A 15,624-nucleotide genomic window follows, 5' to 3' on the forward strand; every position below is an offset into this window, starting at 1 on the left:
CTCTGGAGGCTCAGGCAGAAGAATCCTTGAACCTGGGAGGCAGAGGTTGCAGTGAGCTGAGATCGCGCCACTGCACTCCAGCCTGGGCAACAGAGTGAGATTCCATCTCAAAAAGAAAAAAAATAGAAAGAAAGCACCATGCACACACACACACACACACACACAGATGAAGGAAACATACACTGAGATTAGAAATGGCTCATGAGAGCCTTCCCTTTATTGTAGTCTGGGATTGTCAAATCCAGTGATGAGAAAGGCAGCCTGGCATGAGAAAATGACGTCTGCCCTTGGTTTGTGGACCATTTCCACATCAAGCCAACAGGAGGCTGCCAGCTTGCAGGGAGCTTGTGTGGCAGAACAGTTTACAGTCATGCATGGCAACAGTGCTACCTCCTTGAGGTCAGTGGGCCTGGGAATGGACAGTGCCATTTGGACCAGGAAAAATGAGAGAAGAAAGGGGAGCTGTGTGCATTATGAGTAAAAGAAAAGCCAGCCAGTATGAGGCAAACGGCATTGTCTGTGTTTGTCAAAGGCTCTATGTAATGCTTCCCAGACGCCTCGGGGAAGGCTGGCCATGATCTACAGCAACTGGGCAAGCGCAAGGGGCAAACAGATGGGCAAACACCTGACTCAGACACCCTGGGATTCTGTTTCCTTCTCCAATTGTGCTTGGACATTATGCCAAAGGAAGCCAGGATTCAAATGAGGCAAGGTTTTGCCTGCAGTTTCCCGAGAGAGACCCAGAGAGATCAGCTGAGGTTAAAACTGAGAGGAGAGGCAGGGTCAAGGTTGAGGATGCGGTTGCACCATTTTCCCCGTGGGCAGATCATGGACGAGGGTTCTCTGGTTGTCTGCTTTTAATAAATTTTCATCCCTCTAGCTCTGCTTCCAAGACCCAGCTTCTTTGATGTCCTATAGGCATTGAGTTGAGTACTGGCAAGTTCAAGACTAAGGCTGAATGCCAAGATTCTGTGGTTTTGGAAGGTTCCATGGATCTGCCCCTCCCAGCCAGGCAGGGGACCCACCCAGAGCCTGAGCTGCCAGGTGAAACCAGAATCATGCTTCTTGTGGGCCTCTGCTCTCCAATTTAGGAGTGATCAATTCCACAGAAAGTTTTAAAGAATACCTCTCTAAAATCACCAGTGTTTGCTGCACCTGCTACCTGTGAGGCACATTGCTAAGTACCCTGAAAGCTACCAATGTGAATACATCTTAAGCCTGCAGGTGTAGGAAGACTTTGGAGTATTTGAAGAAATCAGTGACCCTATGGGGACCGCATTCCCCTTGGATCTCTCGCCTGCTACCCAGAGTCCAGTGTCTACCTTCCACTTAGTTCTCTTTTCTATCTTCTGCCTTAGGAGGCAGCATGGCAAAGAGCCAAGGGCAGGGCTCTGGAGTCAGACTGGAAGACCTCCGCTCCTTACCGACTCTGCAAACCCCCATGTGGCTGCTTACTCCATGTATGACCATGGGCTCATTCTTGAGTCTATCTGGATCTCCCACAGCTCAACAATGTCACTACCGAGCAGGCCTTTTCTAGATTTCCACTCTGCCATCCTCAGTGGGCTGCAGCTTTAGCCCAAGCTGGCTGTCTCATGGTCATAAGATGGCCACCACAACTCCAGCCTTCATGTCCACATTCAAGGCTAGATAAAAAGGAGAAAGGGACCATAGCAGACTTTTCTTATTCTTGTTTTTTTTGTCAGGAAAGCAAAAACTTTTCTGTAGTACCCAGTAGACTAAAGCTCACATCTCACTGGCCAGAATGGCCATGCCTAGCTGCCAAGGAGTCTCTGGCTTGTTTCAGTGTCCTTAGAAGTAGGTGGCATGGCAGAGGGTGTGGATGATGGTTGGGGTTGGCCAATCAGCAGTAAGGGTGGACCTGCTCTCCAGATTTCCAGTGGTACTCTTTCATCTTTCCCTCATTGTTCTCTCCTCTCCTCTTCCTTTCTGGGAAAAAGATTTGGGGTGTGGTGGGGTGGGTTGTCTGCTTTTAGTAAATTTTCATCCCTCTAGCTCTGCTTCCAAGACCCAGCTTCTTTGATGTCCTATAGGCATTGAGTTGAGTACTGGCAAGTTCAAGACTAAGGCTGAATGCCAAGATTCTGTGGTTTTGGAAGGTTCCATGGATCTGCCCCACCCAGCCAGGCAGGGGGCCCACCCAGAGCCTGAACTGCCAGGTGAAACCAGAATCATGGCTGAGAAGGAGCCATGTATTTGTGTGCACACGTCTGTCTCACCCCATGGTGCCTGAGGCTCTCCCAGGGCTGCTTGAGAACTGAGTCCTTGTGTTTTTCAGGTTTGGGGTGATCCACTCGGTGTTCACCAACCTGCTTCTGTGGGCCAACGGCGTCCTCAATGAGTCAAAGCACCAACTCAATGAGCACAAGGAACGGCTCATCACTCTGGGTTTTGGGAACATAACAACAGGTGAGTGGTGAGAGAGGTGAGTGGCCCTTCTGCCATGTTGGAATGTCTTGGAAACCTGCAGAGTCCACAGTGTTCAGAGATGGAGTGCAGGTTCCAGAGAACTGCAGGGCCACCCAACTCAGCATCAGCCAGACAGCCCCCTGTTGTTGAAAATCTTCCAAAACCTGAATCTCTCATAAGTGATGTGTACTGAGCATAATTAAAGGTTTCTTCCATGACTCAGGGACTTGTAAGACCCACGGTGATTATTCTGATGGCCATTTCTCATGGTCCAGTTTGCTGCAGAAATAAATGTCTTTGTTTTCAACTACAGAAGATTGATGGTTGCCTCTGCTTGTGTTTTTAATTAAACCTCTATTACCAGTTCTTTCTAGTAAAAGTATGGCTTTTAAAAATTCATAGAAGTCTAATGGTAGGTTGTGGTTAATAGGCTGTAGTTCATTTAAAGTTTTAATTTAACTGTATTGACTTATAATTCTAGCTCATGTCTGTTCCACCTTGTTCCTATTTGAAAGCCTGTTGGGTTAATCTTTATATTTTCATCTAAAATCCTTTAGCATTTACAATATGTCACTTCTATATGAGAACATTCAGGCTGAGGGGAATGTGGGGCAGGGAACTGGGTGTCTCAGTTTTGTTCCCATCATGTACAAGCTGTGTGACCTTTAGAAGACATTTAATCTCTCTGAGCCTCCCTTTTCTCATTTGTAAAGTGAGGGTATCCAAATCATGCACTTGCAAAGATCCTTCCGGCTTTAACATGCAGCAAGTCTATGCCAGTTGTGTAAATCCAGGCTGTCCTGGAGAGCCACTTTGAACCTGTTTTGTCATCAGTGGGGTGGAGACAATGAAGTCACCACCCCCAACCAGCAGCCACTCTTGGTGTTTGGGCCTCATGTCCTCCTTGGTATCAATCTCTCTGGTAGGCTATATATGTGTGTGTGTGTGTGTGTGTGTGTATATATATATATATATATATTTATTTATTCTATTTTATTTATTTTTTTTGAGACAGAGTCTCACTCTGTCACCTAAGCTGGAGTACAGTGGCGTGACCTCGGCTCACTGCAACCTCTGCCTCCCAGGTTCAAGTGATTCTGCTGCCTCAGCTTCCTGAGTAGCTGGGACTACAGGCGCGTGCCACCACACCTGGCTAATTTTTGTATTTTTAGTAGAGACGGGGTTTCACTATGTTGGCCAGGCTGGTCTCGAACTCTTGGCCTTGTGATCCACCCGCCTTGGCCTCCCAAAGTGTTGGGATTACAGGCATGAGCCACTGCATCTGGCCTCAGGTAGACAATATTAACCTCATTATATGGATGAAGGCATCAAGCCACAGAGAAGTTAGCCCAGGGTAACACAGTGAACACGTGATCGAGCCATGATTTGAATCCTAACAATCTGGCTTCAAGGCCCTCTGTGAAAGATGAGGTTGGATTAATTTTCTAAAAAAGGACTCTGTCAGCTCTAACATTCTGTTACTCTGAACTTTTCCTCCTGATTTCTTCCCTTGTCTTCTGCATAACACCATATTGAATTGTAAGTGCTAGGGAAGCCCTGCATGAATTGAAGATTATTATCAGGGGCAGTGACTCAAGCCTGTAATCTGAGCACTTTGTAATCCCAAGGCTGGAGCATTGCTTCAGCCTAGGAATTTGAGACCAGCCTGGGCAACAAAGGGAGACCCCAGCTCTGAAAAAAAAAAAAAAAAAAAGCCAGGCATGCTGGTATGGGCTTGTTGTCCCAGCTATAGCTACATGGGAGGCTGATGCAGGAGGATCACTTGAGCCCAAGAAGTCAAGGCTGCAGTGAGCTGTGTTTGTGCCACTGCACTCCAGCCTGGGCAACAGAGGGAGACCCTATATAAAAAAGAAAAAAAAAGAAAAAGAAAATTTCATAGTGTTCTGTGACAGTAAAATTAATGCTACGATATAGTTTTTCTCAGATTTTTTTTTTTTTTCAGACGGAGTCTCGTTTGTCGCCCAGGCTGGAGTGCAGTGGCATGGTCTCGGCTCACTGCAAGCTCTGCCTCCCGGGGGTCACACTATTCTCCTGCATCAGCCTCCTGAGTAGCTGGGACTACAGGCACCTGCCACCACACCCTGCTAATTTTTTGTATTTTTAGTAGAGACAGGGTTTTACCGTGTTAGCCAGGATGGTCTCAATCTCCTGACCTTGCGATCCGCCTGCCTCGGCCTTCCAAAATGCTGGGATTACAGGCGTGAGCCACCACGCCCAGCTGCTTTTCTCAGATTTTATAAGTAATATATACATATCATAAACTAAAACAATGACAAAGTGTGAAGCAAAAAAATCCACAACACTTACCCAGAAATGCAGTAAATGCTGTGAACGTTTGTTATTTTTTTGTAGTGTGCCATTTACTTATAGTTGATTTTATACTATATATTTGATCTTTTTTTATTGCAACCTTCAATAGGAGACAGATTTTACATTGTAATCCAAACATGCATGTACCTATGTGTGTATGCTTGATGAAATAATACTTAGTTTTACTATATCAGAGATGCTTCCAAATTTTATCATAGTTGATTCCACTCCATTCTATCCTATTCTAGTCCACTGAAAATTATTTCTGCTACAAAAAAGTTGGTTGCTACCTGATTTTACAGCCTGGTACTGGGTCATGACTTGCATTAAAAAATAGATATACAGTTTGTTCTTACTTTTTTCCATTTTCCTTGAAACGAGATTACTTTCTTAATATTAAAACACATCCTGGCCGGGTGTGGTGGCTCATGCCTTTAATCCCAGAACTTTGGGAGGCTGAGGCAGGCGGATCGCATGAGCTCAGGAGTTCAAGACCAGCCTAGCCAACGTGGCGGAACCCTGTCTCTACAAAAAATGTAAAAATTAGCCGGGCGTGGTGGCACGGGCCTGTGGTCCCAGCTACTCAGCAGACTGAAGTAGGAGGATGCTTGAGCACAGAAGGCTGAGGTTGCAGTGAGCCAAGATTGTGCCACAGCACTCCAACCTGGGCAACAGAAGGAGGCTCTGTCTCAAAACAAACAAAACACAAAACAAAAAAACCCCCAAAATATCCCAAACCATAAAGCACATCTTAATTATAATGTGCAGTGGCTGTTTACTATCTCGTTGTTGGGATACACTAAAATTTACTTAACAATTTCTAAACTGTTGGACATTGAGCTGTTCCTCTCTCTCTTTCTCTCTCTCTGTCTCTCTGTCTCTCTCTCTGTCTCACACACACATACACACACACACACACACAATTTTACCTGACTTTTTTTTAAATTATATTTTGAGACTGAGTCTCACTCTGTCGCCTAGGCTGGAGTGCAGTGGCACGATCTCAGCTCACTGCAACCTCTGCCTCCTAGGTTCAAGCGATTCTCCTGCCTCAGCCTCCCAAGCAGCTGGTATTACAGGCTTGCCACCATACCTGGCTAATTTTTGTAGTTTTAATAGAGACGAGGTTTAGCCATGTTGGCCAGGCTGGTCTCGAACTCCTGACCTCAAGTGATCCGCCTGCCTTGGCCTCCCAAAGTGCTGGGATTACAGGGTTGAGTCACCGCTCCTGGCCTTACCTGACTCTTTGATTATGTTTTTTTATTTGTCCCTTTGAGTAGAAGGGTAGAATGGAAAGAACGGAATTATGGGTCAGAGACTGCATCGCCTTTAGGGCTTTGGTGACCTGTTTCATCATTTACTTGCAGCATCTGCCCTCCTGTGATGAGAGGGCCCTTCATACCGCAGCCAGCTTCTCTTCCAGAAGGTGGTGCCCATTTACTTTCCCCGCACCGATATCGGACGGCGCCTGTCTCCTGCATGCTTGCTTGCACTGGAGTCTTAAGAGGCATATCTTTTGCTAATTAAAAGGGGCATTTTCTCCAGAAAGTATTTTTTAAAAATAATGTTGAAAAATCACACATGTAAATCATCTTCACAGAGAAAAGTTAGAAAATACAGGGAAGCAAAATCTAGAAGAGATCAAAAATCATGTGTTATTTCTTCACCCAGAGATAACCATTGTTGACTTTTTAGTTTGTGTCCTTCCAGATTTTTTCCGTCTGTCTGTGTGTGTGTATCCATCTATCTATCTATCATCTGCATATCTATTTTTTACAACACTAGAGTCATCTTCTCTATCCTTTTTGGCAACTCACCAAATAAATGTGATTTAGGTAATGAATATGCTTTGGGGATACTCAGGGCTATCAACTTAGCCATGATATTAAACGTGATAATAAGCTATGACATGATAAAGCTCGTAATCCAGTGGGAAGACCCAAGCCTGAATCCATGGTGGAAACAGTTTTCTGTGCTTTTCTGTTCCCCCTTGCACCTGCTAATCACCCTCCTGTGTGATCTACCTGTCTCCCCTAGTTTTAGATGACCACACACCACAATGTAACTGCACGCCCCCAACTCTCTGTACTGCCATCTCCCACGGGATCTACTATCTGTACCCCTTCAACATAGAGTATCAGATCCTGGCCTCCACAATGCTCTACGTCCTGTGGAAGAACATCGGGCGCAAAGTTGACAGCCATCAGCACCAGAAGATGCAGTTCAAGTCTGATGGGGTCATGGTGGGCGCAGTCCTGGGCCTGACCGTGCTGGCCGCCACCATTGCTGTGGTGGTGGTGTACCTGATTCATATTGGGCGCTCCAAGACCAAGAGCGAGTCGGCACTCATCATGTTCTACCTGTACGCCATCACCCTGCTGATGCTTATGGGGGCTGCGGGGCTGGCTGGAATCCGGATTTACAGGATAGACGAGAAGTCACTGGACGAGTCCAAAAATCCGGCCCGCAAACTGGACTCGGACCTCTTGGTGGGCACTGCCTCGGGCTCCTGGCTTATCTCCTGGGGCTCAATCTTGGCCATCCTCTGTGCTGAGGACCACCCCCGCTACACCTGGTACAACCTGCCCTACTCCATCCTGGCGATCGTGGAGAAGTACATCCAGAACCTCTTCATCTTTGAATCCATTCACCGAGAGCCTGAAAAACTCTCTGAGGACATCCAAACCCTTCGGGTGGTCACAGTCTGCAATGGCAACACCATGCCCCTTGCTTCTTCCTGCCTCAAGAGTGGAGGTGTGGCCGGAGACGTGGCTCCCCGGGGCAAGGACATGCCACCAGCAGCCAATGGAAATGTGTGCATGAGAGAAAGCCGTGACAAGGAGGAGGAGAAGCAGGAGGAGAGCAGCTGGGGAGGGAGCCCAAGCCCAGTCCGCCTTCCCCGTTTCTTACAGGGCAACGCCAAGAGAAAAGTCCTGAGGAATATTGTAGCCTTCTTGTTCCTCTGCAATATTTCGGTAATCTGCACCAAGTTATTCTTATTCTTTTAATTTTACTTTAAACTTTCATTTTCGGTTCAAGGGGTACACATGCAGATTCGTTACATGGGTAAATTGCGTGTTGCTGAGGTTTGGTGCACAAATGATCCCATCACGCAGGTAATGAGCATAGTACCCGATAGGTAGTTTTTCAACCTGCACCCCGCTTCCGACCTCTCCCCCTAGTAGTCCCTGGTAGTGTCTGTTGTTCATATATTTGTGTTCATGAGTACCCAATGTTAAGCTCCCACTTATAAGAGAGGACATGTGGTATTAGGTTTTCTGTTCGTGTGTTAATTCACTTAGGATAAGGCCTCCAGTTCTATCCAGGTTGCTGCAAATAATGTGATTTCATTCTTTTTTAAGGCTGCATAATATTCCATGGTGTAGAGCTGCACATTTTCTATTTATTTATTTTTTGAGACAGGGTTGCGCCCTGTTGCCCAGGCTGGAGTGCAGTGGCATGATCACAGCTCACTGCAGCTTTGACCTCCTGGGCTCAAGCAATCCTCCCGTCTCAGCCTCCTGAGTACCTGGGACCACAGGCATGTGCCACCACACCTGGCTAATTTAAAAAACTTTTTTTTTTTTGAGACAGAGTTTCAGTCTTGTTGCCTAGGCTACGGTGCAATGGTGCGATCTTGGCTCACTGCAACCTCTGCCTCCCGAGTTGAAGTGATTCTCCTGCCTCAGCCTCCAGAGTAGCTGGGATTACAGGCACCTGCCACCACACTTGGCTAATTTTTGAAAATATTTTTAGTAGAGATGGGGGTTTCACCATGTTGGCCAGGCTGGTTTCGAACTCCTGACCTCAAGTGATCCACCTACCTTGGCCTCCCAAAATGCTAGGATTACAGGTGTGAGCTACCACACCTGGCCAAAATTTTTTTTTTTTTTTTTTTTTTTTTTTGTAGAGATAGGTCCTCACTGGCTGCCTAGGCTTGTCTTGAACTCCTGGGCTCAAACAATCCTCCTGCCTGAGCCTCCCAAAGTGCTGGGATTACAGATATGAACCACTGTACCCAGCCATAATACATTTTCTTTATCCAGTCCATTATTGATGGACATCTAGGTTTCTCTTGCCTTTTTAAAATAAGGAATGGAGGCAGCTTGTAATAAAAATACTGTAAGTACAAAATTACAATATAAGGCTGGAAAGTAGACCTATATTCTACAAATCTACCTATTGAAGACTTGCTGTGTGCTAGGGGCTGGGCAGGGTACTAAAGATTAAAGTGGAAAGACTCAGTCTCTTTCCTCTAAAAGGTCTCAGTATAATGGGGGAGGGAGACAATGAGAAAACCTAATACAGTGAGCAGGACAAGTGCTGAGATGGGTTTGTGCAATGTGTACTAGGAGCAGGGATCCAGAAGGACTTCAGTGAGTAGTGGGTGCTTGATGTGAGGCCCAGTGTCAATCAGGAGTGCTTTTCGTTGCAAGTGATAGGCAATTTGATTCACAGTGTCTTCAGTCTTAACAATGTTTAATTATCTCATGAAAATTCCAGAGGTTGGCTGCTTGGGGTTGGCCTGGCAGCTGAACCATGTCATCAGGCATCCAGGCACTGTTCATCTTGTCACTTGGGTGGTGTGGTGCTTGTTGCCGCATGGTCATGAGATGGCTGCAGCTGCACCAGGCATCACATCTGGGTTCAAGACAGAAAGCAGTGGGGAAGGGCTGGTGCCAGGCAGTGTCTCTCACGTGGGCACCCCTCACTGCAAAGGAGGCTGGGGAACTGGATGGTTTGCTTTCCAGCCTCTCTGATGGAAGGTAGCAAGGGAGAGGAAGGTGTACAGTCACTCACCTATCTGTCCGCATCAGCAAGGAATGACTGGAAGTTCACCAGGTTATCAAGGCAGGGAAAAGCATTTCAGGCAGAGGTACACAATATGTGAAGACACAGAGGCAAAAGACACCATGGCATATTTTGGGAGCACCAAGTAGTTTGGCATAAATTCCACGTGTGTTAAGCAGAGTAGCAGAATGGGAAATAGGAGAGAAGGCCCAGCTAGGTGGACTCTGGCTTGAGCAGGGCTTCCTAGGCCTGGCTAGAGTCTAGTCTTTATGTTGAGGGCAAGGGAGGGACTCTCTCAGATTTGTGTTTTTGAATGATCCTCCCAGTAGCTGTGTGTAGCAAGGATGGAGACAGATAGGGCCAGAAGCAGAAAGACTGGGAGAGGAAGCCCTGCAACAGACCAGGCAGGAAGGGGAGGAGCTTGAACCAGGGCCGTGATGGAGGGATGGAGAGAAGAAAAAGGAATAAGAAGCGTTGTGTGCAGTTGGGATTTTTTTAAAGACACATAAAGGAAGGATGGTGGAGGTTGGTGAGGAGGGGTAAGCAGCCTTTGCCACCGCATGAGTCTCTGCAGTGATGGTGACTGGTGGCTGGAGGGGAGTGCCCCAGTCCACAGAGGTGCCTGCCCATCATTCTGGGTGAAGTCAGCTCTCTGCTACCAGCCTCCGTTATCAAGCCTGCTCTCTGTTGCCCTAGCAGCTCAGAGGCTTTTGAGCTTCCTCCCCTGAATTTCAGATGGTGCATACAGGGCCTGCAGCTTTTGATATCACCCTAAGAACGCAAAGTTGGGAAGGTCCCTTCTGAAATCAGAATGGCTGTGTGTCTGCCAAGCAAACCTGGTCCACTCTAACCTTGGATCACCCGGCTTCCTTCAGTTTGCTAGGCAGTGAGGAGGGGCGCTTAAGGGGGAAGGCCCAGAAGAGTTTGGCTGCAGGCAGACCCTCTTCTCCATCTAACAGACATTTGCCAGGCACCTGCTGTATGCCAGGGGCTATGTCAGGGGCACAGCAGTGAACCAAGAATTGAAAGAGTTAACAAGAGAGATAGATACTAGTCGGCTGCATTTTTTTGAGGTGCATGTTCCAAAACACAAATTCTTATAAAGTCAGAGCTAGTTCTAGAATCTTCCTCAAGCATATGCTTTTTGTACATATCCTGTGATTAATATTAATATACATATATTATGAGATGGAGTCTTGCTCTGTTGCCCAGGCTGTAGTGCAATGGCATGATCTTGGCTCACTGCAACCTCCGCCTCCCAGGTTCAAGTGATTCTCCTGCCTCAGCCTCCTGAGGAGGTGGGACTACAGGCATGCAACCACCATGCCCAGCTAATTTTTCTATTTTTAGTAGAGACAGGGTTTCACTAGGTTGGTCAGGGTGGTCTCGAACTCCTGACCTCAGGTGAGCTGCCTGCCTAGGCCTCCCGAAGTGCTGGGATTACAGGTGTGAGCCACCGCTCCTGGCCTAATATATCTTTTTAAAACTAAGTTCTGAAAAGTTGTTTTTCCCTGGTTGCCTTTTTGGTTGACCACTGGGTGAAATACTTGGCTTGAATTTTTGGACTCACTTGAAGAAAGATAGCACTGTCTGAAATACCAGAATCAAGTGGCAACCGATGGTCTGTCAGGACCCGCAAGCCAGACCCAGGGCCCAGTCCAAGGAGACGGGTGGGCTTCATCTCTTCCTCCCTGTGCTTGGCCTATGATGCCCCCAGGCACTGGTTGGGTTCTGGGGGATTGAACCAGAGGATGGAAATCATTGCAGGGTGGAGTCTTAGGATACCCGTGCTGGCTCATGGGGTGGCACTTTGAAACCTTGTGGTTGACCCCAGGTGGTGCCAAAGGCATCTGGCAGAGAGCAAGAGCTGTCTTCTCCAGCATCGGGAGCCAGTCCAGAGGCCCCAGCTGCAGGTGCTGATGTGCATGTCCAGGTGGAGTGGGCTCCACTTCAGAGACGGACATGGAAATGTTAGTTGAATTTCCAGGAGCTGTGGCACTGGAGACAACAGAGGGTGGTTGTGGTGACAGGGAAGGGCAGGGTGCTGTGGGAGATGGGTCAGGGAAGGCCTCTTCTAAGGAAGGGTGTGGATGGGGCTGGGATGAGAGACTATTAGGGCAGAGCTGCAGGTGTGGGGAAGGGATGGATGCAAGGCAAGGCAGGGCTCACTGGACATGACCTGGGAGCACGGAGCAGAGGGCAGATGGGAGACCACACAGGGCCTGCGAGCCAAGACTCGATCCTAAACGCAACAGAAAACCATGGAAGGGTCTACACTGAGAGTGACAGGATCTGACACATGCTTATTTTATTATATTTTTAATTGTGGCAAAAAACACATCACATAAACTTTCCCATTGCACCCACTTTCAAGTGTGTAGTGAAGTAAAGTACGTCCACATAGTGCAAACAACACACCATCCATTTCCAGGTTATTCTCATCTGGCAAAACTGAAACCCTGCCCTCATTAAATATGAACTCCCCATTCTCCCCAGCCCCTGACAACCACCGTTCTTTCAGTCTCTAGGAATTTGACTCCTAGACTCCTCATATAAGTGAATTTGTGGATTATTAGTCCTCTTGTGACTGGGTTATTTCACTCATCATAACACCCTCCAGGGTCTCCAGGTTGCAACTCATGAAGGGTGACAGATGCCAAGTGTCCCCCCTGCCTTCACACTTGAGTTCCTGGGGAGATGGTGATACTATGTTGGAGATGGAGGACCCTGGAGGAGGGGCAACCTTGGGAGCGGTGGGTGGAGGTCAGTGTGGAAGGAAGGACCAGAGTTAAGTAATGGACGTGTTCTGTTTCAGGTGCCTCTGTGGCATCCAAATGGACGAACCCAGTAGGCAGATATTTTGGTTTTCTATTGCCATGCAATGAACTACCCCAAATGTATGACAAAAGCAACATGCATGACTGTTTTTGTCTCATGGGATTTATTGTGACTCATGGCTTTGTGGGTTAGAAATTCTGGCAGGGCTTGGATAGGCAGTTCTGTTCCTCACAGCATCAGGTGAAGTTGGTGAAGCCTTGGGCAGAAGTTCCGTGATCTGGTGCCTTGGTTGGGGGTGGCTGGGAGACTGGGCTCAGCTGGGACTCTTGACTGGGGCACCCACAGGTGGGTCTCCAGCATGATGTCTCAGGGTGGTCAGACTCCGTACTTGGTGGTTCAGGGCCCCAGAGCCAACCCTCCAAAAGATTGAACTGGAAGCTGCCTGTCTCCTAAGGCCTGGGCTTGGAAACTGCATGGTGTCATTTCTGCCATATTTTATTAGTCACGTAGTCACAGAGTCCATCTAGATTCAAGGGAAGAGTTCATAGGCCACTTCTCAATAGGATAAGTAACAAGAATTTATAGCCAACTGAACAGCAGACATAAAGAGGTGGATTTCAGAAGAGGTCCCATTTTCCTGCCTTCCTTTCTTCTCCTTTTTCCTCCCTGTCTCCCTCTCCCTTCCTCTCTCCCTTCTTTTAGAAGGTGTTCCTTGAGTACCTACAGAGGTTCAGGGACTGCTATGCATGGTGAGGGTACAGCAATGACCAAGATCTCTGCTCTTCCTCTTATGGGGCTTACAAACCAGGCAACAGCAGGCAAAACCATCAGCTGAGCAAGAAAGACACCTTATAGTGTACCTGTGTTAAGCAGAGAAGTGGAAAAGGAGGATGTGGGAAATAGCTCTTGGGCGGCCATTGTAGATCAGAGGGACCAGCTTAGCGGGAAGGCCTCGCTGAAGGGTGAGGTGAGACAGGGAGGGGCTGGTCACGCATGTTCAGGGCAGAGGGAACAATGGCTAGTATAAAACCCCCAGTGGGAGTGAGCGGTTCTGGTTTGAGAAACAGGAAGAAGGGCTGCGTGCCATGTGGGTGGGGTGAGTGGGGAGAAGCGTGGGTGGTTAGAAATCAGCTAACAGAGTGCTTTATCACCCCATGCGGGAGTGTAGATTTTATTTTAAATATTTTGGGAAGACTTTGGGGTTTTGATCAAGGTAGGGACAGGATCTGATTTCCATGAAATGTAAATCTGGTGGCCAAGTGGAGCCCTAGTGCAAGCTGGGAGACCAGGCAGGGGGCCACCGCCATGGTCCAGGTGAGAAAGTCTGGCTGGACAGGTGGAGAGAGAGAGCCACAGGTGGGCTGAAGATACTGCTTTGGAGGCGCAGAGTGGAGATGCGCTGATGGACTGGATTGGCGGGGGGCATGGTTATGAGAGTAGGAGGGAGATAAGGATGACACCTGGAGCCTCGATGGACCACCTGGGAGGACGATGTAGCTGAGCAGATGGAGAAATGGGGAAGGTGGGTCGAGTTTGAGGTGTGTTTTAGACACTCAAGTTGCTACCGGAAACTATGAGCCTGGGGTTCTTGGAAGTGGTCCAGGCTGGAGATTGAGACTAGGAAGTCATAGGCCTATAGCTGGTATTTACAACCAGGGACTGGTTTTTACAACCAGGGCTGGTATTTACAACCAGGGCTCATGTGTAGAGAGAATAGAAAGGGACCCAGGAAAGATCCCTGGACACTGGCCAACATTAAGAGGCAGAGCAAAGGATGAAACGGCAAAGGAGACTGGGAGGGACCCGCCAAACAGGTAGGAGAGCCCCTAAGAGTCATAGCAGCCAGTAAGCAAAGTAAAAGAGAGGGGTCTTGGTTCCAGGGCCCCCGTCGTGGATGCCAAATGCACAGATGCTCAAGTCCTCTATATAAAATGGGGTAATATTTGCATGTAACCTACCCATCCTCCCATACACTTTAAGACATCTCTAGATTACTTAGAATACCTAATACAATTTAAATGCTATGTAAATAGTTGTTATACTGTATTGTTTAGAGAATAATGACAAGAAGAAAGTTTGTACATATTCAGTACAGACACAACCAACCATTTTATTTTTTGAATTTATTTATTTTTATTTTTTGAGACAGAGCCTCACTGTTTGCCCAGGCTGGAGTGCAGTGGCATGATCTTGGCTTACTGCAAGCTTCACCTCCCGGGTTCAAGGGATTCTCCTGCCTCAGCCCCCTGAGTAGCTGGGCTTACAGGCACATGCCACCATACCTGGCTAATTTTTTGTATTTTTAGTAGAGATGGGGTTTCACCATGTTGGCCAGGCTGGTCTTGATCTCCTCACCTCAGGTGATCCACCTGTCTTGGCCTCCCAAAGTTCTGGGATTATAGGTGTGAGCCACTGTGCCCAGCCTACTTTTTGAATATTTTTGATCTGTGGTTGGTTTAATCCACAGACGCAGGTCCCTGGATACAGAGGTCGGCTGTATATACCAGTGAGTGTTCTGTATGGGATACTAATGAAGGCTATGTGTCTCAGTTACCTATTGCTATGGAAGAGACCACCACAATACTCAGCATCTTAAAACAATGTACATTTATGATTTCATAGTTTCTCTGACTTATGAATCCAACTACAGTTTTAGCTGAGTGTCTCTGCACAGGGCCATTCCCAGGCTGAAACTGTTGGCTGGGGCTGCATTCATTTCAAGGCTTGACTTTGCGAGAGGTGGCAGAGGATTTGTTTCCAAATCTACTCATGTGACTGTTGGCAGGATTCAGCTGTGGCTTGTTGGACTGAGGGTCTGAGTTCCTTGCTGGCTGTTGACGGGAGTACTCCCTGGGCCCCTTGCCGCATAGGGTGCTTCACAGCATGGCAGCTCTGCCACCTGTCTTACAGGAGAAGATGAGCAAGAGGGATAGCAGGTCCTTTTGCAACCTAATTTCAGAAGTGACTTCCTGTGTCTTTTGCCAAATTTTGTGAGTTGGAAGTGAGTCGTTAGGTGCATCCCACACTCAAGGGGTGGGGACTCCACAAGGGGGTGACTGCAGGAGCTGGGGATCATTGGGGGTCATCCTAGAGGCTGCCTGCCACAGCCAGGGAGTGGAGGAAGCTGAAGAAGGGTGCAGCCTGAAGCGGGAGTGAGGAGCCTGACAACTCAAGAGGTGGCACAGGGGGAGAGAACTGGGACACAAAAGAGTCTGAGAAGCAGGGAACAGTGTGTAGGTTCCGTGAGCAACACAAACAAAAGTCATTGCTTTCAGTTTTGCAAACTTAATTCTC

The 15,624-nt window shown here is 47.8% G+C and overlaps 1 protein-coding gene across 1 annotated transcript in view; it reads left to right on the forward strand.

Moving 5' to 3' along the window:
• Positions 1–15,624, forward strand: part of OTOP1 (otopetrin 1) — a 39,322-nt gene that overhangs the window by 21,992 nt on the left and 1,706 nt on the right. The window contains exons 4-5 of the mRNA XM_055385854.2: positions 2,300–2,430; positions 6,799–7,736. Coding sequence (XP_055241829.2) covers positions 2,300–2,430; positions 6,799–7,736 — 1,069 coding nt within the window. The remainder of the gene's footprint in view (positions 1–2,299; positions 2,431–6,798; positions 7,737–15,624) is intronic.

The sequence above is a fragment of the Gorilla gorilla genome, chromosome 3, assembly GCF_029281585.2.
Source record: "Gorilla gorilla gorilla isolate KB3781 chromosome 3, NHGRI_mGorGor1-v2.1_pri, whole genome shotgun sequence".
In the NCBI taxonomy this organism is placed as follows: domain Eukaryota; kingdom Metazoa; phylum Chordata; class Mammalia; order Primates; family Hominidae; genus Gorilla; species Gorilla gorilla.